The 27,028-nt window shown below is 35.1% G+C and overlaps 2 protein-coding genes across 2 annotated transcripts in view; one reads left to right on the plus strand and one right to left on the minus strand.

The window, feature by feature from the left end:
• The window catches only part of LOC110374317 (angiotensin-converting enzyme), a 156,163-nt gene that overhangs the window by 4,375 nt on the left and 124,760 nt on the right, over positions 1-27,028 (plus strand). Inside the window, exons 2-9 of the mRNA XM_064037116.1 lie at positions 8,797-8,955; positions 9,411-9,651; positions 9,932-10,014; positions 10,280-10,486; positions 10,867-11,036; positions 11,366-11,490; positions 20,100-20,343; positions 22,848-22,946. Coding sequence (XP_063893186.1) covers positions 8,797-8,955; positions 9,411-9,651; positions 9,932-10,014; positions 10,280-10,486; positions 10,867-11,036; positions 11,366-11,490; positions 20,100-20,343; positions 22,848-22,946 — 1,328 coding nt within the window. The remainder of the gene's footprint in view (positions 1-8,796; positions 8,956-9,410; positions 9,652-9,931; positions 10,015-10,279; positions 10,487-10,866; positions 11,037-11,365; positions 11,491-20,099; positions 20,344-22,847; positions 22,947-27,028) is intronic.
• LOC110374322 (uncharacterized) lies at positions 12,280-14,216 on the minus strand. The gene is made up of 3 exons (XM_064037117.1): positions 14,111-14,216; positions 12,917-13,081; positions 12,280-12,524 (listed from the first exon to the last, which is right to left on the minus strand). Exons 1-3 carry the CDS (start codon positions 14,172-14,174, stop codon positions 12,316-12,318), a joined length of 438 nt encoding a protein of 145 aa, XP_063893187.1. The 5' UTR covers positions 14,175-14,216; the 3' UTR covers positions 12,280-12,315.

A 27,028-nucleotide genomic window follows, 5' to 3' on the forward strand; every position in this document is an offset into this window, starting at 1 on the left:
GGTCTTACTACAAAAACTTAAACATGTGTCAAACACTTGTCTAAAAAAGTGTGGTTGCAAAATGGACCTTATTTTAACGTCATAATCTGTAATTTTTTTAAACAAGTCTTAAACTGACGTTTAAAAGTTTTTGTTATAAGACGGCTATTGTTTAAAATTCATAATTATTCCTTCTGAAAATATTTTCTTTCCAGGGGGTCCAAAATTTTATGTACAACCCACGAGGTTGTTACACAATTTTCACTAATGCAAAATAGGCATGTATTTATTTTTATCGGTTGATTGTTTTTTAATAGTCCACGTTAATGATGCTATGAATTGTTTGAAAAAGAAAATTAGAGTACACAGAGAAAGTATTTTGGGTTTGGTCAGTTCAATACATTAATAGCACTTTCTTCAAAAAACTATTTTCCCATCAGTAACTATACCATTGTATAGAACTTGATACCATAACATGAATTTTATATAACATGTAATTAAGTACATATATCTGAGTCTCATGGAGTTTCAAATTTATCAAAGATTATCCAGGCTCAGTGTTCATAATATGATTTGATATCTCTGACCAAATTTGTTGAAGTAGACGTTATTCTGTACAAATAGGCCAGTGAATTCGTTTCGACTTTGTCTCCAAGTAGCCAAAGTATCATTGTTCTTTATTACAATCACCAAATCTTTTTTCCTTCCCAAAATGCTGTTAAACTGCTGACCAAAACCCCATAGTCCACTAATACTCCTGATAGATCAACCAGGTATTATCACTATTAGACGACATACATTCTGTACTAGTATCACTATTCTAATCATCTATAAGAAGTCCAAAATTAACTCAACGATAAACATCAAAAATCATTCCCCTCTATACCCTACAAATATATCTTGACCTAAAAGGCATGATAACGGAACAATAAGATATTTCATTACTCCAAGGCTTCTCATTGTGTTCAAACCATTATAATTGTAGTATATAGTTATAGGAAAAGCTTATGGTGTCGAGTAATGGGTTTGTGACCATAGTAATTGGAGGAGTGACACTTGTGGTCGTTTCGAATGAGGTATGAGGTGCTTCCTGTAGGTCACTTTAATGTTGCGTTTTAATCTCTTGTTGAGAAGATGGGTTTTTCTTGAAGCGGGAAATTATCATTTGAATGGTTTATTGATGAGTTAGAACTTTCCAGCTATGGGAACATCAGGTAGAAGAGTCAGACTTTAACTGAGTAAAACCAACGCATATTCCTTCTGGAGCCCTTTGTATGCCAAGGCTGAGGTAACTCTTTCAGACAATCTTCTAATCCTGGCTGGCATTGAGAAGTTGCCTCGATTTGATTAATTTATTACTCGATTTTATTAGAGTTTAAGGATAAAAAATCAGATATTAATAATGCTTGTGAAGGTTTCATAACCATTAAAAACTATTCTAACTATGTCCATAAAAATATAGCAATCATTTCCTTAGACTGTCACCATGATTCTTGCACCAATCCAGACGATGTTGTCTCTCATGCTTAACAAATTTTAAAGTTCGTAAATAATAACAATGTCTTCTCAAACACTAGTTAATTTTCAATACCAAATCTATTCAAAAGCAACCCCGAATTAAATTCTTAACCCGATTACGTCTGTCAATGACCAGCCTAAAAAAGCGAATCACAAAAAAAGCAACAATGACTTTTGAACCAATTTTTTTCTTAAGATAATTCAATAACTTCACAAATCATACAAATCAGGTTATCAATACAATTTTCAGTGGAAACCTTGGAATTCACTTGAAGAAAAAAACTACAATTTATCGACAATAGAAAATTGATGAAAAAAGGTATGGCTTATTATGTTTTTATGAGATGTATTGAGCAACACGTATTTGAATACTGAAAGGTTCTTTCAATGTCGCTGAGGAAAAAATTTGGACGGAGTAGATTATGGTAAAGTTTTGGGTATCAGAAGTAACATTTTTTACCTGATGCTGGCGCCCCGTGGTACCTGTGTCGTGAGGAAATCACTTCCCTCAGTAGTACTCCTAAAAAGTAGATTGCATGTGTTTAAAAATCGGTTCAGTAGTTTTCGTACGACGACAGACTAATTTTCGATTATTTCAGAGTTTTTTTTATTGTTGTACTTATTTGACTATCTCTTTAAACTCTACTTCTCAATCAAAACTACGAGTACAACAATAATTTTCTTCTCTTGGGACAAAAAGCTATTTTTTGTTAAAAATTGGCAATATCGTATTAAAATTAATTTTGGCGGTCTTCCGTACCATGTAACTTTAACGTTGCAGAAGTACATACCAGTACACAAGTGCTTATGAAAACCAAACTATGGCATTGTCCGATATAAGGTATGATTTGATTAGCAAAACGCGAATTGGTAGTGACACATAGCATTTGCAGGGCATTGTTAAATTGCTTAACTTTTTCACACTTTTCATTCATGCTTAAAAATTGTGGTTTGGCAATCGTGTTGATTCAAGAAAAGGCTTAAATTTAAAACATATTTTCATAAGAATTTGATAACTATCTTCACCCTCACCTTGGTTTGGAATCAGCTGAATCAGGGTCGAGAAACTGTGACGTCACGAAATCTGTTATTTTTTATTTATTAACCAAGTTCTTTTATTATCAAAAATTGTGTGACCACGCTTGCGTTGTTGCGCTCTATTGAATAATGTACTTGTGTACAATTGTACACAAATTTTATTTTCTGATGATTTTTTATTGCTCAAAAAGCTTTGGTAGAGGTTGGTATTAATCCTCATAGGACTAAAAATAAATTACTTTAATGCAGTACTTAACAAATATTTACTAAACACTCATCCCAAAAGTTTTAATCAATAAATCAAAAGTACCAAAGCAAACATTTCCTTTCAAACAGACCATTCACCACGCTATTCAAAACCCATTCAACCGCAATGACTTTTCTATTTACCAGTACAACCTTTTCACGCAACCCACACACGTATTGTGCTAATTGATGACAAAAGACGATCCTGACCTTAGAATCCTCACAACCGCATTACAAATACACTCCTTATGAACCTTATTCGAACTGATTAAAGCTCAAAATTCAATAGTGTGTTCGCAGATATAAGTTGGTGAGCTAGTGCAAATGGATTGCATACTGGTGTGCCAAATATTCAAGCACTTTTGTACTGGATAGTACATTTGTTTGTAAACTTGAACTAGTTTGTGCATGAATGGGTTATTTTGTTTGTTTAAATCTTTTAGCTTTTGTTAGCTTCTTTAGAAGTTTGTTGATTATGATGGATAGATTGCTTTATGGAAATTGGTGTTTTTGTTTGAAGTGCTCGGTCATAAGATTGACATATTTATTTTATTTTATTTTATTTATTGGGAAAACAAACAATTGTGCAATAAAATCTTACAGCTAGATTTAAATTTAAAGTAATTAAAGCACAATTCACTACGTTTCCACATGTTACTAGGTTAAGAAAAGGGTACAGGTTGGGGGTGTCTGCGATACTACTTCATTATATAAACTTAAACTAAACTTAAACTAATGGGGGGTTAGTATTTAATGTTCTAACAATGTTTCTCTTGAATTCTTGTCGTGTCAGGGCGAAAATATCTATTCTATGAAAGTATTTATTAAAGTTGTTCACTAACCTACGGAGAGGTGCACGTGCGCCCGCGTTTGTTCGACTAGTAGTCGTAGCAAACACCGGGTACGCACGAGCTTCTCTTCTTATTACCGTTCTGGGTACGATATACGATAAATTATTGACCAGTTCCGAACAGTCAAACATGTTGTGTACTAGACCATGAAGCATCATAGCTTGAAGTACCAGCCGCCTTGAATGCAATGTTAATAATTTGAATCTTTGTAACGAATTCTCATATGAAAGACGGTGCAAATGACACTTATACTGCATTGTTCGAAGAAATTTGCGCTGAACTTTCTCTATTTCTTTACTGTATTTTATGTAATGGGGGTCCCATATTATACAAGCATATTCCACTTGAGGCCTAACCAAAGCATTAAAGAGATACAAGTAGGTAGCTGGGCGTTTGAAATCTTTAGAGGATCTTATGACTAAGTTATACATTTGGTAAGCTTTAGTAATTATTTTCTTGATATGTAGGTCTAGGTGTAATTTACTATCGAGTAATACACCGAGGTCGCACATTTCAGCTTCTCTAGTAAGGCTCTCGTTACCAAGAAAATAATCGCAACAAATTTTGTTTTTCTTTTTAGTAAAAGTGATAATTTTACATTTAGGGACGCTGAGCTTTAATTTATTAGTTTCACAATAATTGGATAGTCTATTTAAGTCATCCTGGAGCTGATGACAGTCATCAACTGTTGAAATTGTTTTAAAGATTTTGAGATCATCGGCGTACAAGAGAAATTTACTATTGTGAAAGCATTTACCAATGTCATTTATGTACGGAATAAATAACAAAGGTCCCAGTATCGATCCCTGAGGGACTCCGGACGTAGCTGAGAAAGAGTCAGACAGGTATCCGTTACTCACAACAGTTTGACTGCGATTGGTAATGTATGACTGAAACCAACGAAGTAAATTGCCCCTGATACCGTTGTAAGCAATTTTGTTTAGCAGTATTTCGTGGTCCACTCTGTCAAAGGCCTTCTTAAAATCTGATTAGTCTAAGATGGAGCTCCAAAACGGAAGGTGAACGGATTTTTAAGAGATTAGTTCAGTCAGTATTATAACTATGTATATAAATCACTTGTGTTCACATGATTAACCAACAAATGAGTTGCAGAACGATGCTTCTAGGAGTAAACTTTGAGTAACTAACTTTGAGTGTGATTATTTACTTAATGGAAGTCAGTATGTTTGGTCATCATCCTATCAACCAAGTGCGATGTACTGCTGAACATAGGTCTTTTTAACGAGCGCCAACGATCTGGATTTTAGGCAGGCCGCATCCATCTCTGTGTATGGCAGTAATAATATCAAACCATTCAGCGAACCGAACACCCAGGACAATTGACAGCTCACCTTTGAGCTATCTTATATTGAAATCCGTTAACCAGTGATACAACAAAATGTTAAAGCTTAGAGATTATTACACCCGCTGAGTTATTAATTAACCCCATTATATAACAGCAAATAAAACAAAGAAGCGATGAAGCTCAACGTGATAAAGCTAAGACCTTACAGTAGCCACTTCAATGCCGCCACAGAATAATGAGACGGCTATTAATTCTCACACAAGTTAACGTGTGTCTATTGTCAATGATAGAGGACATTCCCAGACTGTGGCGTTTCGCAATCAAAACGTGACGATGACTTCTCGGGATTTTTGTTGTGAGGAACTTTGAGGAAATGTGGTGAAATAAGGGTATGGCGTGGTTGTGGTGTGGAGACAACTAAACACTTGTACTGGTAGTAATGAAACTGCTTAGAAATCCACCTTTGTTCCTTCTGGGGCTCTTCATGTTCCATGACAGCATAAACGAATTGTTCATAAGGAACAATTCAGCAGCCGAGTCTTGAAATTGTTTTGAAAATTCATTAAGTTCTTTCTTTTGATTGATTGATTTATTTAACTTTATGCAAAAATACAATTACAAAGGCGGACTTAATTCCAAAGGCATTCTCTCCAGTCAACCTTAGAGTGATGCAGAGATAACATGGTAGGTGCATTGATTCTATCTGTAAAAAGTTTGAAGCTATTCTAACATTTCTTTCCAAATTCTGAGAGGGTGTGTTCTTACCTCCTGAAGGCTCAATATCATTAAGTTTTTTTGTTATTGGTATCTGGTGTTATCAGAGTAGAATGCAGTGTACATGTTTCCTACAGAGCGTAACGTGGCATAACTTTAGCATTTGTATGACATCCTATGATGTGATATACAGCATCCTTAGTATTCTTGATATTATATGTTCTGCATGATTACAGTAGTTTTCTTGTTACACTAGAAACTAGATTATAATCCCAACTAACTACAAGGCACTTAAACACCTAGGTAGAGGTACTTTAATACGATTAACTAAGATCGTGACAAGCAGAATGTGCGATAATTTCAATGAATAATTAACTCATAAACATAGTCTCAAGTTCAAAACCAGTTCCTTACCGTGGGAAACAGAATTCGTTATTACTATACGTTGTTATTTTATTTCAATTGTAAAGTTTTCTTGATAAATAAAGTCAAGTTCAACATGCGCTTTTGAATCTTACACAAGTATGTTTATGTTGTCACTCATTTTGAAGTCGGAAGCTGATGTCAGAGCAATCATGAAGAGTGCGTTAAGTATGGATGTCGACGGATGGAGAGATAAAGGAAGACCGATGAAAGGATGATGGTTGAGAGATGACAGGTTTGAGATGCGAGTGGACATAATGTACATATGTTGATATATGGAATAAGTTGATATCCCGAATCATACATCACTCATTACGATGTACTTCGTCTATTTGACACAAAATAAACACCAATTAAACTAATCCATTACCACCACAGCACAAATCATTAAACAACCATATTACAATCAATGAAATAAGCCACAAAACCACTTGAACTTGAATCTAAATGATTGCCATCTCCAAGTAAATCAAGGTTGCTTAATGAATAACATTGTTCAGGGAATTATGACACTTCTGCTGTTGCTTTGCGGGCAAGGTCGAGGTATATACTAGTGTTATTAGCACGCAAATCTGCGAAATTTTGTGGAAGGTAATATTTTGAACTTGAGGGCGTATTAAAGAGGCTATCTTTTGTGCTAGGTCTTTAGGTTAGGAGGTCATAGTAAGTAGTGATGTAGATTAAATTTTTTGGTGGTGCATATAATTTAAATTGATGACAAAAATTATGATTATGCTCTGTCTGTTACTGTTTCTTGTCGATAAATCCGTTTTTCGTTATGACTTTTTTATTTCTATTGATGAAAATGGTTTATCTTATAGGTTACCTACATTTTATTTTAATTTTCTCGTCGTTCCATTTTTCGTCTACTTTGCCCAGAAACGTTTTGAAAATAAAATTCAGTTAGAAACATTTCAGTAGGTACACATTTGCATTTGAAGTTGATTGTATGCTTTTGCCCTTATAAATAACTCTCAATTCTTATTCTGAACTTTGAGGAAAAAAGTGTGAACCCACAGATTTTAATTATACCTACAATTATTTCTCAAAATTATAACATTAATTTTGTTCATCCGGTTTTTGTTATTTATAACCATGAATGTGCTAACTGTTGACCTACGTTGATATTTTGACCCGAGACAAATTTAAAACAACTTGACAGAACCGTGAGATGGGACAATCAATTTAAAATAATCCGCATTTTTTCAGTAAGATTTTTTAAGGAATTTTTGACCTCCCCAGACTATGTATTTCTACAAGAGTTTCAATAAAAGGTAAAATAATTAAATGCATATTGTAGGAAATTATGTAGAGTATTGCTATCGGACTTTCGGGCTTAAGAGTAGAAGAGGCGGCAATCGGATTTGGGAGTAACTTTACCGTGTCAGATTGGCGAGTGAAAGATTATTATTAAATGAGCTTTTTATACAACTGAGCGAGTTTAGGGCAGCCCGAGAGCTACGAAAAAATACTGAAACAGAGTGCAATATGCAGACGATTCGACGTTTGATCGGTTGCACAGCGCGGCTTTGAATTAGCCACGAGCTCTTACATGGAAAAAAACTAACATTGATAGGTTTAATTGACCCATTACGGTACTTTTTCCAGTTAAATACAGCATCAAGCTAAAAAAATATAAAATGGTCGCTGGTCGTGTAATCATGTCACCTTCATGACAATAACTATCAATTACAGCAAAATGATTCAGACTTAATATCAACAATTCATCACGCTACATGTAACTACTCTTAGAGTACCCGTACAGGCACACACTGCAAACTTTTAGTCGGCCGATAGTCGACCGACCCAAGAGCAGCGAACGCCAAGCCTACGACATTTTATAAAGGCTGAAACTTTGTGTGTGCATGAACATTACAGTGGGTATGAACGATAAACTGCTACAAAGTTTGACTTGAAGTTTGCTGCGGAGGGTTTGGAAAATATAAAGGAAAATACTTTACCTAACTTAGTATTATTTTCTTGATAGTCGTATCTTCCTTAATTAGATTTAAGATTTTCTTAAAAAAAAATTACCTACAATCGTGGGCCAACAGTTTAGTCTGCAGTGTGGCCAGTGTGCAGATACTCTTAATATCATCACGCTACACGTAGGTACTCTTAGTCACCAAAGTAATTGTCGTAAAAAATCAACCTACAATTTATCATTGTTTTCTCACTGAATGACGTCACATTTAATTAAGCCTTCATAATTAACTTGAGATTTATAAAAACTGTCGGTAATTTTAGGAAAACAAAAAGCTTGTAATTGTCTTGGTATGGTTATTATCAGGCTTCTTATATCTGAAACAAAAACGTCTTCATGCCTTTAATTAGAGACTGTAACAACAGCTGTAATATCGAAACCATTTATTTATCTCTGGAATAACAAAAATGACTACTTATACTATAAGTTGATCGTTCACTCTTGTTAGAAAATTATGAAATTAATAGATAAAAATCTTCCACACGCTCTCACAATAATCCAGATATACTCGTACCAATATAATCGTCTTCCGTCTTCTAATCGCAAGCAACAGCCTTTAACTGACTCAAACTTACCTGAGTTCTCTTTGGAGCTTTTTGTGTATCAGGGCCATTGTCACTCTTTCGAACAATCCCGCAACCCTGAAAGCTCTGAGATGACAATTATCATTAGAGTCCAAAATCTTCCTTTTAACATCTATGGCCATAATATTAATGCTATTCTCCTCTATATTTCAGCTCGATGCCCAGCAGCGTTACACCTTATTCCAGCGTGGTCTCTGGGAGGCAGCTCAGCAGATACCTCGCGGTGGGCTCCGGGACTTCGCCACGTATAGGCAGCTGAAGATGCTCTCCATCATCGGACCTGCTGCCTTGCCGCCTGATCAATTGGATAGGGTGAGTTTTTCAACTGTTATTGAAGTTTTGTTCCTTAAAGTATAAGCGCAGATTTTTGAGAACGTCATCTCTACTGGAGAAATGCTAAACATGGCTTTGTCTGTGATAAATACTTTTTACTAGCACGAAACTGTTTTAATTGTAGTATTTAAGACAGCTGTTTATTGTAATTATGTTATTAACTTTTTAGGCAGTTGGAAACGTCTGACGGAAAATTCCACCACTATCATGTCATACTACCTAACTAAAAATTAAGGAACAAGATCTTGCTGTACGGACACAGATAATTGAAAGACAGAGACATCAACGTTTCCTCAATCTTCCTTACATTTAAGCCCCATTTTACTACAAAAACATAGCTGAAAATCAGCTCAACATCTCTAGCATAATTTATTTATGTATCATCCTTTTCCCTATTAACTTTCATATCTAACGAAACACTTCTTATCTTCCAGTACAACCGCATAATCAACGACATGCTGGCAGTATACAACACAGCAGAAGTCTGCGCCTACAACGAGCCTTTCAAGTGCGGTCTACACTTACAACCAGAGTTACAGTTCATCATGTCTCACTCGAGGGACTGGGACGAGCTACAGCATATATGGACCGAGTGGAGAAGGAATACTGGGAGGAGGATCAGGGATTTATATGAGCAGCTTGTGGATCTGACTAATCAGGCTGCTAGGTTGAATAGTGAGTATTGGCATTTACTTTATTTGGCAACATAATTACATATCTACATACTTAATTACAAGATTATAAAAGAAGTATTAATATTAAAGCTAAAAACTTACTGCAGAGCGCAGTAAGTTGATTCGAAGCGTGCCCAATAGACTGGCAGCCAGCTGATAACGCCTACCACTTTTACTAAGACTTGTTGCGCGGTAATGTCGTGCTCTAAAGATTTTGATAGGCGCTTAAAATTGTGTAGAATTGAAAAGAATAAGTTTTAAGAAATTTTTGTATTTTTCAGATTTCACAGACGCCTCTGCTTATTGGATGTTCCCTTACGAAACCAACAACATGAGACAAGAAGTCGATGAAGTTTGGGAACAGGTAACTCTTTAACCCTAATTGATCACCAAACACTGATTTTGAAAGTTAGTTCTCTCAAGTTGTTAAGAATTTATTTATGCAAGATATTTTTAATCTTCATTCGTCGTCGTCGTCGTTATTTGTCACCTCTACCATACCAATTAATAAACCTCTACCATTCCGTATAAATACCAAAAAAGTTTTAATTATGGTTTACCTACTCTTTAAACCTAATCACACCATATCAACCTCATCATTTATCAAATACAACTCTATTAATTTCCAGATCAAGCCCCTCTACGAGCTCCTCCACGCCTACGTCCGCCGTCGTCTCCGGGAAGCCTACGGTCCTGAGCGTATCTCCCGCTCCGCGCCCATCCCGGCTCACATCCTCGGAGACATGTGGGGACAGAGCTGGTCGGGCATCGTGCCCGTTACCCTGCCGTACCCGGGGAAGAACCTTGTTGATGTTACTCCTGAGATGGCGCAGCAGGTAAGAAATGTATGGTTTGATGAAGAGATAATTGTTATTTGGGTAGTTCAAGGTATTGACGAATCGTAGGTGATATATGCACCTGCACAGCAATATACTTACAGTTTACAAACTATAACTACTGGAAATAAAGCTGCCTGTAGACTACATATATATTTAAATTTATTTTAGATTCTACTTCATGATGCATAAATAAATATATAAGTCAAAATTGGCTCCTCTACATTGCACTGAATTTTGGATGTAAATACAATACATACAGCATTATAGAGCCTTATGGATTAGAAGCCAGGGCTTTTGGTAAACGTAGAATCCACTGCCAAGTTTGATATCCTTAAAATTGTTTTCACATTCTTAGAAAATATTTTGTCTCATTTCAGGGCTACACCCCTCTAACAATCTTCCAACTGGCCGAGGAGTTCTTCGTATCTATGAACATGTCAGCCATGCCTCAGGACTTCTGGGCTCTGAGCGCGCTGCAGCAGCCGGGTGACCGACACATACACTGCCAACCTTCAGCCTGGGACTTTTGTAATAGACATGATTATAGGTGAGGATGAACATTTGTAAATTGACTTCATCATTATCAGTGGCCTAATTTTATTTAATTTAGTCTTTATCGACTAATCGAATTATCTGCGTAGGTATGTTGACGTCATCTGACTAGGATAACATAGACTAGAAATAAATAAATAGGAAAAAATAGAGGAGGGTGCTATTTTTTCTGAGTTGATAAACTTTTAGGTTTGGGTGGTTACTTGGAGGGGAATATTAAAATAGCCACTGTTAATTTGATTCCACGGTTGCTATTTGAAGTTAAGCAGCATGATTGAAAAACAGAAAACGGACAAAGCGAAATTCTCTTTTTCATATTTTCAGAATCAAAATGTGCACGCACGTTGACATGAAGGACTTGATAACAGCGCATCATGAGATGGCGCACGTGGAGTACTTCCTCGCATACAGAAATCTTCCCAAAGTCTTCAGAGATGGTGCCAACCCAGGTTAGTGGACTTTGATACCTAACTTTTTAAGACCAGTCCAGGTGGATCTGATTTTAGAAGGGATGTGAATAGCTTTTGATATAGTTAGTTTATCGACTCCTGTGAAACTGGATAGGGACTGTGTGTGAAACTAGATAAGAAAAAAAAAACTTTAGTGGATTGTGTAGTTTAAGGCATATCAGAAGACAGCTAGACCCAGTAGAAATAGCAATGCAGACATGTGAAGAAATTATAGAAATACGGCATGGATGTAAATAAAATTATCAACGATTACAATATTTTGATACCAAGCATGTTGCACACAAGTATAATAAGTAAGATATTGATTCAATCACGTCTACTTTTCTCATAAGAGGATTATGATTTACCAATATTTTCCGGTGTAAAAGCTATCAGTTACAGCACATATCGATCAATGTGTACGATCGCATTAATCTTAAGTATAGGAAAACCTATGTCTATATGTCTTGCTTATATGGTTGCTTTCACTCGTAAGCCATATTCTTTTAATGTTAGAAGATTAAAATAATCGAGAACCTATTTAACTTCTTGTCACATCAAAATATTGACTACTCAACTAACTACATCTGCCTTATGTTCTGAATCGTATAAATCTGAACCTTCGCATGCTATTAGGAATATTTACATTAAGGAACTTTTTGTTAGGTTTGATGTCAAGTCACCCGTTGTTCGTCGTTACCATGATTTTAATAAAATCGAAATTCGAAATATATACCCACTGCCGTACGAGTAAACCACCGCTAAAGTCAATAAAACACAAATTAAAACAAAAAACAAAACAACATTTAATTCCCATCTAACACTCTAGTAACAGAACAGTAAAAACAGCACAGCACTCACAAACGCCATCTGTTGGTAGTTGTGTGCAACACCAGAGTTACACAGGTCGGTGTTGCAAGTGCAATATGTGACGAATAGGTCACCGTTGCCGACGACGCGCCGACAGGACTGACCCTGGATCTGGTCTTCGGCTAGGTAGCCGCATTGACGGACTACTCGGGTCTTGCCGTAGACTGTGGAGAAGAAGTACATGATGGGTAATAATCATAAAATGATAAGCGCCGCATGCTGTTTCTTTATAAGAAACGATTCGTTTTGCAATGAGCTTGAGGCTACTTGGATTATATGAAGCTTATGAACTTCGCGTAACCGTCAATTTTGCTCATATATTTATAAAAAGTCGTCTGTGTACTTAGAGTTATGTGAGCTGAAGAATGATAATAAATAGCTGGAAAAGAAGATTTAAGAATAAAGATTAAAGTCAAAGCCATTTTTGGTAAAACGATGGCAAAGTCATGCTTTTAAGTCACTATTCCTGCTAGGCGAGCCCAAATCATTTGATAACTAAATGATAAACCAAGCTTCAATCTATGCTGTCTACAAGTTCATCAAAAACGATACTCACTTTCCATCTTGATAGATCTGCAGAAGGTTGGCTCCAAAGTTGGTTCTAAATGTTCTGGTGGGTCCCTCAAGGAACAGTTGATGATACCCAGGCTGAAGGAGTCAAATTCTTCCCCGCAACGAGGGTCATACGCGCTGTTGCAGTCATAGCATAGGATTGATGAGGCTAAAATAAGAAAGAGTTACATTACTGATATTGAAGTATGTTATTAAAGGAGAAAGGGTAACTGAGAGTGTTGCTGTTGCTGATGCTTTTAAAGACGAGGTTGACTTTATAGTTTTGAATGCTTTGAAGGACATATTTCGGATCAATGTGTGATAATAATCAAAGAGTTAAAGGAAAGGAAAGAACATTTGGAGAAGATGGTCTAAGCAGCGGATATAAAAAGGAAGACTTACTGAGACAATTCACAACAAAATACAAACAACAATATTATATTGCATTATTAGCAGTGCTTTATGGAAACGTTGAAGAACTTATTTGTGATGTAATAATAATCTACTTGTTAGGCCTTTCCAATTGATTACCAAAATATCCCTTAACTGAAGGAAGCTAAACGAAAGGAAAAAACGCCCTATTACTTTCAGTAGAATTTGAGTCAAGTTCAGGTACTTGCGGTCAGTAATCCAATTTCGTTGTACTTTGTACGGTTTCCCGTGCCGTCTGACCGCTGTGACCTATTTAGAAATCATCGGATTTGGGACAAGATATTTTAATAATGAAAATTCTGAAATCTTCTTGTTTCCTATGACTGGAAAATTCGCATTAACGAACATGAAATGGCGCAAGATAACTATCCTAGATGGAGCTCTTTTCTGCTAAAATAAAAATGTGCCTTTCTATAAATAAATTTAAACAATGTGATATGGTCATTGTGAATACAGATAGCAAAAACAGGGCAGATGATCAGTTATATCATACGTAGATCAAAAATCATATGTAAAAATTTGCCTGGAACTTCCGTACTTCGGGTTTATATCCGGAGAATCGTTAAATCAAAATCTCGAAATCATTATCAACAAAAACTTTCTCTGAGTTCAAAAAAATTACGATTACTTGAATAATGGACTTGTGTATAATAAAGAGGTAAGAAGACTTTAAGATACAGAAGACATTTGAAGAAAGTAAAAGTAAGAAATACCTATGTAAAGTGATCAAATAGATCTAGTTAAACTGATGACAAACAAAACTCACCATATTGAACACAATACAACAAACTGATACTGAACACCACAACAGAACTGGATAAGGGCTGCATTATCGAGCCCTTAGAGACTCCGAACACTGGAGGTGGTGGAAGGGAACTGAATTACATGCGTATAACGAAACGTAATTAGATTAGTGAGGTGGACTAGATATGGTAAAAGAATGAAATATAAGTATATAATATACAGTTTTGTATAAAGAGGGGAATATAATGGAGATCATTTTGATGCTTATTTGTGAGAAAAAACAAAGCAAAATTAAGATTTTGATGAGATATTATAGAGAATGTGAAGTTATGTTAACTGAATAATCATGTATAACTATAGAAATCCCGTTACCAACTTGCTTGATTGTTCAAATATTTAACTTTTTGATATTGATTGACGTGATGCATTGGTAACGTCAAATTCTTCTTTCATCTTCTTCCCGCCCCGTTCCCAATTTTATTTCGGGTCAGTGCAATGTCTTCCGCTTTCATTCCTCCCTGTCAATCGTCATACTGACAATCACTTCCTTCTTATTCATGTCATCTTTCAGGAAATCTCTCCATCTTTTCTTAGGTCATGTGTTAAATTCGACATATGTTTATTACTAACACAAATAACATGCTTGTCATTGTATGTCTAAATGCCGTCTATATCTTCAATCTTAACATCATCTTCAACAAAGCCGCACTATTATTTAATCCAACATTTATCCAAGATACGAGTAACTATACAATAGTTAAATAACTTGACTGTCTTACATATTACATAATAATTAAATCTAAACTGAAGTGGCTTTCTTACGAAATGTTGGCGCTGCGTGTTGGGAAATTATATGAATAGAGGTAAAATTGTAACGTACGTTTGAGATGGCTCTTGAGAAACTTGGTACGTGGACATAAAGTAGACGTACGTAATGTTAACGTGACTAAACTGACTGCTACCTAGTGCTAATATGGTCGTAAGGTAGTACGGAAAGAGTGTCTTGAACTCCACAGAAAAAAAACAAGATAAAGCCTGATTCTCAAGACTGCCAAGTTCGATAATATGGGAATGCTTCGCCTATAAAAGAAGTGAGATCTGAATAAGTACCAAGTTCCATACACATACCTCAGTTAAAAATAGTTACTTTTTAATGATGATTACTTGGCAAGTTTTAATAGAAAATTAAATACTTGATTCATTGCGTTTAGTAGGTTTATAACAAGGTGTATGAAAACTTGCCAAGTAACATCATTAAAAAGTAACTATTTTAACTGATGTGTGGAACTTGGTACTTATTCAGATCTCACTTCTTTTATAGGCGAAGCATTCCCATATTATCGAACTTGGCAGTCTTTCACATTTTTGTTTTGGGTGGGATATACCTACATGACTTGTTTCGCAATGAAACTATTCCTGCTTTCTCAAATATGCTGCTAGATCTTCAACAATGTAGAGATAGTTATGCAATTTTAGGCCTGTTTTGAAACTTCCAACTATTTTAATAATCTTCTCATTACTCCTATTCTTAATTTTTAAAGAGACTAGAAAACAAAATTGCACACTTCACAGTCGCGCGCGCTGTAGGAAATTCACGGAAATTAATGCTAACGATTACGGAGCTCCGTTACGCAACTCACGCGCATCTTACTGCGTGCGTCGTTTACAGCCGATCTATAGCGACTAGATGAGACACGGACATAATAATTTAATATAAGTATTTTTTTGCCGTGTTGTAATTTATTTCTAAAGTTTCCTTATCGATATTTTGATCTGCCTGTGGTGAATCAAAACAGGTCATTCATGGAATTTGCATAGCCCATTCCTTGCGCTAGGTTTTTTCTAACGTATTATACAGTCGTTCTCAAAACTTTTGCAGATAGAATTTTTTCTCTTAGCAGGTGGGATATTTTTTCACACAAAAAATAAGACAACTGTTTACCTTGCACCTTATACCATTGAAGCTTATATTAGTATAAGTTTTTTTTATCTTTAATCCGTAAATAGTAATTACTTTGCAATTTATTACAATGCTGTAGCCACATCTAGTTTATCTAACATCCATGTACTCAAACACTTTATTTTTTGGTCGTCTAACTTGCGCGAGCGCACATCGGGGTCAAGTTCAAGCTGCGCCAGATTCGCTACTAAGAAATACGTAATGTCATGGTTCCGTATTTATTATGACTTACATTTTCTATAGATCAACACTTATTAATATTTAAATAGTGATTCATCAGTTTTGGGCCTTATGATTATGTAAATTGAGTTTGGAGAAATATTGATACGGTTCTGTAGATTTTAAGAAGGTTTTTTTTAGATATTTAAATTATTTTGTAAAGGATTGTGTCCTGTCGTTTTGCAAAATCAAAAAATGTTATTCTGATTTATACTTATCGTACATAGAGATCGTACGGTATGGCTACCACATAAAATTAATTTATAATCACATGAAAGTAGAAAGTTTCAAATTGAAATAATATGCAATTACGCAACTCGTAAATATTTTGGAAATGCGTTTCGAGTAAAAAGATTAAAATAATAACTTTCTTCATCATGAATATATTTCTAATTATTTTGATCGATTATTTCACATTGCGTAAAAAAAGTGTAATTCTTCGAATTCAGACTTCAGAATAAATAAATCCTAATACCAACAAGGAAACGCTGGAGGGAAGACTTGGACAGCTTCCTCTCGGACTGGCCTCAAGCAGCGATGGATAGAGAAAAGTGGAAGGCTTTGGGGGAGGCCTTTGCCCAGCAGTGGGACAGCATAGGCTAATTAAAAAAAAAAAAAATACCTACATGACCGCAGTGGTAGTATTTTCTTTAAATTACAATTATTAGGTAAGATTTATTTAATAATTAAAATGAATTTGTGTCATTTTTTTGCTAGGCTCCATTCATCTCGACTTTTGTTCATTTTACTTTCATTATATGACATTTCCATTAATTTAAATTAATTAATATTTAATTAAATCACCAATATTTCAAAGATCAGCTATTCAGAAAGCATAGTCGCGGGTTAAAACTAGTAATCGATACGAATACTGGATTTTATTTCCGCCATTTTGTTGCGCTTGAGTTTATCAATCGGGAGCAGGTTAACATCCGCGTGTCGCTTTCACCCGGCGCGTGCGCATTGCATCTCGCATTGTTATTTCAAACTATTATTGATTAGTTAAGTTGAGATATTGGAAATTAAATAGATTAATTTAATATGTAAGATTTTTTAGGTAAATTTTCTGTCATATTATGTGAAAAAACGAATCATCATCATAATCTCCCTAGCCTTTGTAAAAAAATTAATGAATAAGAAGCAATAGAAAACGTAAATGGTAGTGTTTTTATTTGGAATAAACGATTTATAACTTTGTTGCAAATACATGGCTATGGATAGCAATTATTTTGTATTATCTCTGTAAAAATTACTGATTATTTATTCACCGCGTAAATATTGCTCTTAAATTCAATTTAAAATCTCCATTCCAAGATAATCTTATCTCACAAGCTCACAACATATAAATACAGATCTCAATAGCCAGATTACTTACAAAACAGAAGCTTAGTTGCATAACCCGCTTTTTATTACCTTTTTATTACCCGGTGTCGGAAGTCACCCATATTTGGCGGCACGCAGTGTATCTCTCGCATACAGAGCACATTGTTTGCGCGTGCGCATGTGATTCGTTATTTTTGTGGCTTTTGAATGCTAATGGTGTAATGACGTCATAAGTTTTTTTTTGTTGTGGCTTTTCTTGGTGCTCTAGAAAATTGTTGCAGAGATGTGTTGAGCTGTCGAAATTATGTGGATGACATGATTTGTAGATATAGAAATCTTCATGGATGGCCTTGAATACTTTTAGACTTAATTTTTAATATATTCACATAATCTAAAAAGGTATAATTAATGTTGATAAAATTAACTCAATTATTATGAGGATTATTGTATATTTTTTTTAAATGGTGGCCGAGTCCTTTGAGCTATAAAACATACAGTAAGATTTTTTTTTAAGAAACATAAAAAAATCAGTTTTTTTTTACTCAAAAATCGTACCTAAACCCCTTATGATCTACAGAAAGGCTTGCGATCAATTATTTGCCGACGATTAAATAATTTCACATCGTAACTATTATATCCTACGCTTCTTCGATAATACTCTATCATTAAAGTGCTTTACAGCATTCCGATACCTGTTCCAAATACATAACACGGTTACATAATATTTATTGACACATTAAACGCGTATAAGGTATCAGGAATCTATGATATTCTGTAGGAACTGTTCCGGTTTATTTTTGTATCACTTACATAGTATCACTTTCCCTTCACTAGTTCCTGCTTTTATTATTAGTTAGAGTTACTAGAACTTTGTGGAACTGCGGCTTTTACTTACGTTGTTAATAATATTATTTGATTAATTAAAATGTATGAAAAATAGTGCTGAAGTTTTAATGTATATATTAAGCTTTAGAATACCTACTTAGTATTCATTTTTAATTTCAATCATCATCAGAGAACTGCTATTACCAATAATTTTAATATCTTTAATATTATCAACACCTGTCAGAATCTACATACACAAATCAAGTAGTTGAAATATATAAAAAAAATAATTTAATTTAACTAAGTTCAAATCAATTTTTTGAAGACAATGATCACCAAGTGCACCAAATGCATAAAAAAAAATGCTATTTTACACGTGCTAGCAAAAATCCTAACTCTCCGCCCGATTAAAACATCGACCATAATATACCTCGTATAGCCGTTCCACCAGCTATCACTTCAATAAAACTAGTCTAGTACTAATTAGTGCATACATTTTTCAAGTTACGATGTTTCTTTGTTTCGTAACTACATTGTTTACGGCCTAGTTGCAAGCGAGATACCATTGTTTCATCAAATACCTTTGTTGCCAAACTTATCTGAAGTTTCTGGTACAATCGGTGGAACATGGAGTAAAAAAATACGAGCGGAGATACCCATAATATAGGTAGGTCAAGCGCCTTCTTCTAGGTTAAATTCATACGGTTTGCAGGACCAAAAATAACGAGGCGTTCGCTTTCTTTAAAACATCTGTCAATGTTTTTTTATGTTACAAAAAATCTAAACAAATCGGGTCCGAAGAAAGCGTATAAGAGCGAAGACAGTATAGTTCCTGGTCTCCCGCTCGCCCGCATTTTGGCGCTTTTACGTTATGGCCCCTCCACTAGTCATTTTCTTCTCCACGCGGTGGAATTATATCTTCACGGTGTTGAAAGCAATCGTGGAAGGTAATTTCGTTTGTGATGGATTGGCGGAAGATTGGTAATGACGGGAAGAGTATATTGTTAAGACAAATAATGAACGCTGTCTAGGTCTCATTCAACTGTCAGTAGTGATGACTGAATAAGTATGTGAATCCCAAGGATAAATCGAGAAAAGAATACAAGAAAATTAGCGTCACAGATGGTCTTCAAAAGGCATGATAATTTGAACCATCTTGGCAGATGTGCAGAAATAAAGTCAGAAACGCATTGTGAAGTCAAATTGTACTTCTTCAAAGACTATGTTATAGACTTGTTTCCTATAGGTATTTTTACTATTCCTAACTATGACGATCGACTTCCAACATCACCTATTACATTCTACTTATTCCCATTATTTGTTGTCGTCGAGTTGTCGACCTCGATGGCGCAATGGTCACCATGCCGGACTGCCAAACCTGAGGTCCCGGGAACGATTCTCGGTTCGGTCGACATTTGTGTGATGAGCATGCTTGTTGGCCATGGTCTGGGTGTTATAATATGCATTTATAAATATAAATATGTATATATGTAGCTATATGTAGTTTATCAGTTGTGTTAGTACCCATAACACAAGTTAATTAATAACTTACTGTGGGGCTAACCGACCGTGTGTGAAAAATCTCACGGCATTATTTACCCGGAATTTTTTATATTTTTATTTTTATGACATACATTGACCACGCAATTCAAAATCAATTTTAAGAATCTTTTCTTGTCACCAGGTTTCCACGAAGCCATCGGCGAAACGATCGCCCTCTCCGCATCCTCACCTCGCCATCTCCAGACCCTAGGCCTTGTCCAACGCTCGGTAGACGACACAGCCCACGACATCAACTACCTCTTTACCCAAGCTATGGATAAACTGGCCTTCTTACCATTTGCGCTCGTCATGGATAAATGGAGATGGGATGTGTTCACTGGTGATGTTAGGAAGGAGCAGTACAATTGTCATTGGTGGAGATTGAGGTTGGTATGCCTATAGTATAAGATAATCAAAATAGTTCTTGCTAACTATCACAACTAAATTATTTTCATCATAAGTTGTGACACTAATAGGGAAATATTACAAAAGATTAACTGTGCTTTGCAGTTTTTCCGAAGAAATATAACCTTCAAACTATGAGGAAAAGATGGCCTTCATCAGCCACATTATTACGTATATGTTGCAAATGTTCTTCTTTCATATCGGTACAACTGGCCACTAACAGGTTTATGTAACATTAAAGGGTTTAGAACAAATACAAAAAGACAGAACTTTTCCAACATCAAAACAAATCAATACAACTTCCCAATACAGCAATCAGATCATAATCTGCATGGCATAACACATAATGGGCTATAAGATGGTACGCAGTAATGTCTGCGCAGCGGCCGTGCAGTTGGGTAACCGTCACCCTCAGCTGGTTGTTACGGCAGACGCTGGTTATCTTGACCATCTTTGTAGTGGGACTGCTTTTTCTGTGGGTGGTCGAATTTTCTTGGTCGGAAAATTTTTATCAGAAGATGTTTAGAAAATCTTTGAGTTTCTCTACAAATGAAATGAATGAGGATGTAGGAACAAACGTTAATTATTTTGAAAATGTTCGCTCGATAGGGTTAAAACATCGTTTGAACAAAAGAATTTTGAACTTTTGCAATGCTTGGTTCTTGTGGAACAGCGCTTTTTGCTCTAAGAAACAGAACTTTATTTACGTTTTGTCAACATTCCTGTTTGGCATACATTTTTCTTCGCACTTTAAATTGCTTCGAAACACACAACTCTATTTCCAATTATTGATAAACATACACAGTGCAATGGATGCTCTTTCACAGAAGCTGCATTAGGCCTGCTGTAAACACGCACAAAAAAAAAAAAACAAAATTAAATTCACTTCACACTACATCCATCAATTATGCATTACATTTTAACTTCAACTAACCAGCTCACTCATTATTAGTTAGATAATTCCAGTTAACTCACGCAACTTCATGACATAATGTTAACGGTCCGTCGAACAGTTAAAATATTCGTTTACTTGTATTTTCTAGGTCAAAATAGTAAATTATGAAGTCATTTTTTCATTATAATCAATCATCGCGATGTAAATATGATTTGTTTCATGTTGCGAGTATTGTGAACTTTTATATAAGGCTTATATGTCTTATAGAAGAGATTAACCTAGACCTTCTATGTATTTTAGGAATTCAAATGTGCGCGAAAATGCTTTGCTTCAGGAGCTTTCAATCGAGTAATTGTTTTTGGCCTTGTTACTGAATATTTCCCAAAATTAAATCCCTTAATATTTTTTTATGCATATCCTAATATACCTACTTTTAGAAGAGGCAACATCAAAATACTTTTTGTAACTTACATGAACCCATCACCACTTCGCTAATAGATTAAATTAGCAAAAAAGAATCAAAGAACCAAAGAATTCAAAAAGATAATATCTAACATCGGACATCAACCCTAGAAGAATAATGTCTATTGCAGATGAAATAACATAATTGAATTTCATACAGCTAATAATCAAAAACAAAAGACAGCCATAGCAATAATAGCCATCGGTTGCAAGAACGCAAATGAACTGGTTCAAACCGCGATGGGATTGCACGCCGGCCTTGACTCGCTAACGGGTTCATATCTCCTATGAAAGCAAGAGTATTTTGTGCCATAAGCGGTAGCGGGTAGCACTTGTTTATGTTTGGATGAAAATGAAGGTGGTATGACACCTAGACGAGGAAGAGAATGATGTGGCGTGATAATCGTATCTGTTTACTGCATGTAGTGTAGACTAGTTTTAACGAGGAAGAAATTAAGTAATTAGTAGGCAGGTAGTAATTAGTCATATTTAACAATGATTCTCTGTATTCTTTCGGCGATTAAATATATTCTGTCAATTTAATATTGTCAGGGTAATGAAAAAAAAACTCAAGGTAATAAATACTGGTGGGACTGGGGGAATTTTCTACAATTTTATGTACTTGTGTAGTTCCATGTCTTGTAGTTACAATATTTTGCACGATCATCTTTTCTAAGTTACAAAAGGACAATCCGCTATGAACATACTCTCTTCCCAAAACGTACTATGTTACAGAATGCATTTCTGATATTATGTAAGTTCAAAATCTCGAGTTAACCAATTGACCTTATTTCTGTTAATAACACACTTATGTCGATATTACACAGCTTTTAATGTGCCTACGTTACAAATGAGTACCTTCGACAATGTCAAGATTAGGAAAGAATTTCGATCGAGTGTGTTGTAAATAAATAAATGTTTGCTAAACTTAATAACTTAATTTGTTGTTTCTAGTAAATATGGCCAATTATAAAAACAAATATTATTTTAATAACCGATGATGATAGACTGACAGTTATTTAACTATCTAGGCATTTATCTACACAAAGAAGGACAAATAATATTTTTCTAATTTATTAACATAAGCAAATATAAGGATCTTTCATCAACAAACATTTTTTTCCCCAGGGAGCAGTATCAAGGCATCAAGCCCCCAGTACTTCGTTCCGAGCTGGACTTCGACCCTGGCTCCAAGTACCACATTCCTGCGAACATCCCGTACATAAGGTAAGTCTAGTCTAGTCTACACTATCTATATCAAATTACAACTCCATGGCATCGGTCTTATTATAACGGGTCAAAGGACCAATATTTTTGAATTGGTCCTTTTGTCACTAATTTGATTCTTATCAAGTTTTTAATTGAAATTGGTCTGGAAATTGCGAGTTTTATTTTAATTAATTGTCATTTATTGTGCAAATCGTAAAATCACTTCTGATTGGTTCACCGGCTATAAGATAATGTTAAGAAATGTATTGGTTCACAGCTCATTTTATTGTATTCCGGTTGTATAATAGTATAATGTTTCAGTCATTATTATTTTATCTCGATGACATTTAGGAGACCTATCTGTCTTTGGATACTTTCTTTTGTTTTAAATGTCATGTTTTTGTAAGAAGTTATCTAAACAAGAAACAAGGGAAGTGGTGGTGGAGTTTCCTGCCAGTTCATCTCTATGAGACCAACTCTTTGGAACCGTGGAACTAGTTTTATATTTCGAAAGACCTTTTTAGGCCTATTTGAAGTGACATTGACTTTGGTGCGAGTGCGCTTTTCAGGGTTTCAGGTTTTCTGTTCGTTCTGACATGTATACCTACAAAATGTAGAAATATTAATAAATTAGCTAAGAGTTTTTGGGTTAAGAGAGAATTCCTTGTCTAGTTCAGTTTAATTTATTTTGGTGCAGATCTATTAAATGGCGATACTCGCGTAGTAGAGTATTTCAACTAATTAACTCTGATGACTCCTGCCAAACTTCCAACATAAAAAAATGGTTGAAATGAAATAACTGATTTAAGACCTATCTGTAAAGCCTAGATTAAAATAAATAAAGACCTATAAAGCCTAAACCATGTATTTCTCAAACACACAAACACTAAGCATTGCACAATAGTATTACACCATTCCTTTTAGGGCTAAATGGTCAGCCTCGGTCCATAATGGTGAATGTGCCGTGATTTGTGTCGTGCAGTGTAATTCATGTCCGATACAGTTTTAGACTGTAGAACTACCGGCGTTCACACGGTATTGCGAGATACAATTTAGGGATAGATTTTGAATAAGCTATACTAATATTATATAGAGTAAAACTTTGTTTGTTTGGTTATAATGAATAGGCTCAAAAACTACTGGACAGTTTTTAAAAATTCTTTCACCATTCGAAAGCTACATTATCCACGAGTAACATAGGCTATATTTTATCCCGGTACGGGCAGTATAGTTACCACGGGACGCGGGTGAAACCGCGGCAAAACGGCTAGTTATATATATATTGGGTTTGAATACTAGTAGGATAACTTAGAGATAGACATGATGTCATGATCTTTTCAGACTATGCATTTGGCTTTTACAGTATTAGCACAGATTACTTAATTGATTACAGTATTAGGTATAGTCAATTTGAGCTCATTGAAAATTTACAATTTGTTTAAAAAAAAATATTTTGTACATGATGAAAACTTTGGATGAATCTACAGTGTGTACATGTTAATTTCTCGTAACATAAATAACTTAAGCATCGTAAAGAAAAGAAATCAGTCGTTGCAAAATGTGTATACCTATCACTTGGTATTGTAAATCTGCGTGCGTTTGTCAGTCTGTCTATTCACGATAAACTTAAAAATAACAACTTAAATTTTCATGCGATTTTCACAAATATAAAGATTGAATCATAAGAAATTTCTAGATATTATACATACCTACACCGGGTGCAGCCGCTTCAGGCGGCTAGTCGAACAATAATAGAAAGTGTTAAACCAAAACAGTATTTCTCCTAACTCATTAGTTATCCGGGGATGAATAAAGTTAAGTCGACGTTACCCGATAGAGTTAGTTATATAACCGTTACGTAAGTGGCGCGGTTTCCTTAATGACACTGCAGTTATTTGCAGGAAGTTAACTCGTGTGCAGTGCGGTTTTTGGGTGACTAACTGAAGTTTATAACTGTTTGGTAAAGGTCTAGCCGGTAGTGTCTTGTTAGAGCATGTGGTGTCTTATCGTATGAATGTGAATATTTTTAGCCGACTTCCCAAAAATGATTTTTTCGGAATCTTTTATTAATTATTTTTTGGACAAATACCCCAAAAGGGAAGAACATTTCGATTAATCGGAATCTTTTCTCCTGTTTTTTGGTACACACCGTCTTTAAAGCTCTGTAGAGCTTACGAATCGACGCAAGCTTTTTATTCGGTCATGGGAAACAGTTTCCTCTTGACGCGGAGCCTCGAGAAACAGCTAGAAGAGAGTATAACATATTTTAGTTCAGGGGAAGTCCATAGTAAGATAATTAATACACCAAATTATTTATTTTCATTTAAATCTTCATTACCAATTAGCTAATTCCATATAAATAGATTTCGTAACCGTTATGGTTGTTTATCACGTGTCAAGGTTCAAATTACAAAAGTGACATCTTTTAGGCGTAACACTCAATTAAAATTAATAAGAAAATGTAATACTTCGTTACAAAATGATTGGAAAATATTACGTCCTTGACTCTGAGGAAATATTATGATCAGTGTGATTTATAAATAAACTTCTGGAAAATTGCTCATGAACTGCTGATAGAAAAGGCGAGGTAGATGATGATGAACTGATGACATTTTTGAATGACTTATTGTCATGCAGTTGTAGCGTAGTCATGGTCGTTTTAGAGGGTTATTTTTTTCTAAGATATTCTATGCGTAAGTATAGACTCATATTTATGCCATACCACGAAATATTAATTAATAGGCCGTGGTGGCTTAGTGGGTAAAGGACCAACCTCTCCAGTATGAGGGCGCGGGTTCGATCCCTGGTCAGGCAAGTACCAATGCAACTTTTCTAAGTTTGTATGTACTTTCTAAGTATATCTTAGACACCATTGGCTGTGTTTCGGATGGCACGTTAAACTGTAGGTCCCGGCTGTCATTGAACATCCTTGGCAGTCGTTACGGGTAGTCAGAAGGCAGTAAGTCTGACGACAGTCGAACCAAGGGGTATCGGGTTGCCCGGGTAACTGGGTTGAGGAGGTCAGATAGGCAGTCGCTTCTTGTAAAGCACTGGTACTCAGCTGAATCCGGTTAGATTGGAAGCCGACCCCAACATGATTGGGAAAAGGCTCGGAGGATGATGATGACGAAATATTAATTAAAGTTACCGTGCAGCATGCGTTAATTATATTATTTAATTAACATAGTTGTTGGTTCTTAAGTATTTTCTTCCGCATTCTTCTTTAATTAAGTAGATAGGTAGTATTTTTTACGTTCTGTCACCAAACCATTTCTTCTAAATTCATCAATTCGAATAAAAAACTGTTAAATAAAAAACTAATAAATTAAGTTTTTCTTAGTGAAAAATACACCTTCCACATTGTTTTCTTTACCCAAAGGCAACAGCAACATAAGGAACTCGTATTTTGCAACTTATCTGTGACCCACGATGTCAGAGGTCCACATAATTACATCCAGAGGTCAAATTAATTAACACCTCACCTCATTAGGTACTACATAACATACAAGTATTTTGATAAGATTTCCATACATTGGCCCATAATTACGAGTAATTAAATCAGAGTTCTCGTAAAAACTTAGAGTAATGATAGTATCACTGTTTCTCAAGGCGTATTGTCATTTCGCATGATATGTATCTCTGAACAAGTAGGTTGGTGAAAGTTTAAAAACTTCATAATATGAATAATTTTGGATTTTGTTATGTGTATGTGTATTTTTAGTTTGTTTCAATTTTGTTATGATATTTTGTAATGATCTCTTTGGTTTCCTTTATTTGTTTGTATTTCGAATATGCGTTTTTATTTATAGCCAGTATTTTCAATTTGTTCAAGTCTTAACAATGAGGCTCAATCAAGAGTTTATGTGCATATATTTTTGCGGTCTTTGAAGAGATAGAGTTTTTTGCTTTGATATTATTTTCTAGAAAGAATAATAATTGACTGTTTACTTTTTTCCGGTTGGCAAGTCATGGTTGTAAGAAATTCTGTGTTCATTTCTAGATAATTATGAAAGTGCATACTAATACCTATCGTAATATCTGTGTTCAATAAGTTTCTGCCGTAATCCTGAGTTTATAAGTTATTGCAGTAATAAAACGAG

The sequence above is a fragment of the Helicoverpa armigera genome, chromosome 12, assembly GCF_030705265.1.
Source record: "Helicoverpa armigera isolate CAAS_96S chromosome 12, ASM3070526v1, whole genome shotgun sequence".
In the NCBI taxonomy this organism is placed as follows: domain Eukaryota; kingdom Metazoa; phylum Arthropoda; class Insecta; order Lepidoptera; family Noctuidae; genus Helicoverpa; species Helicoverpa armigera.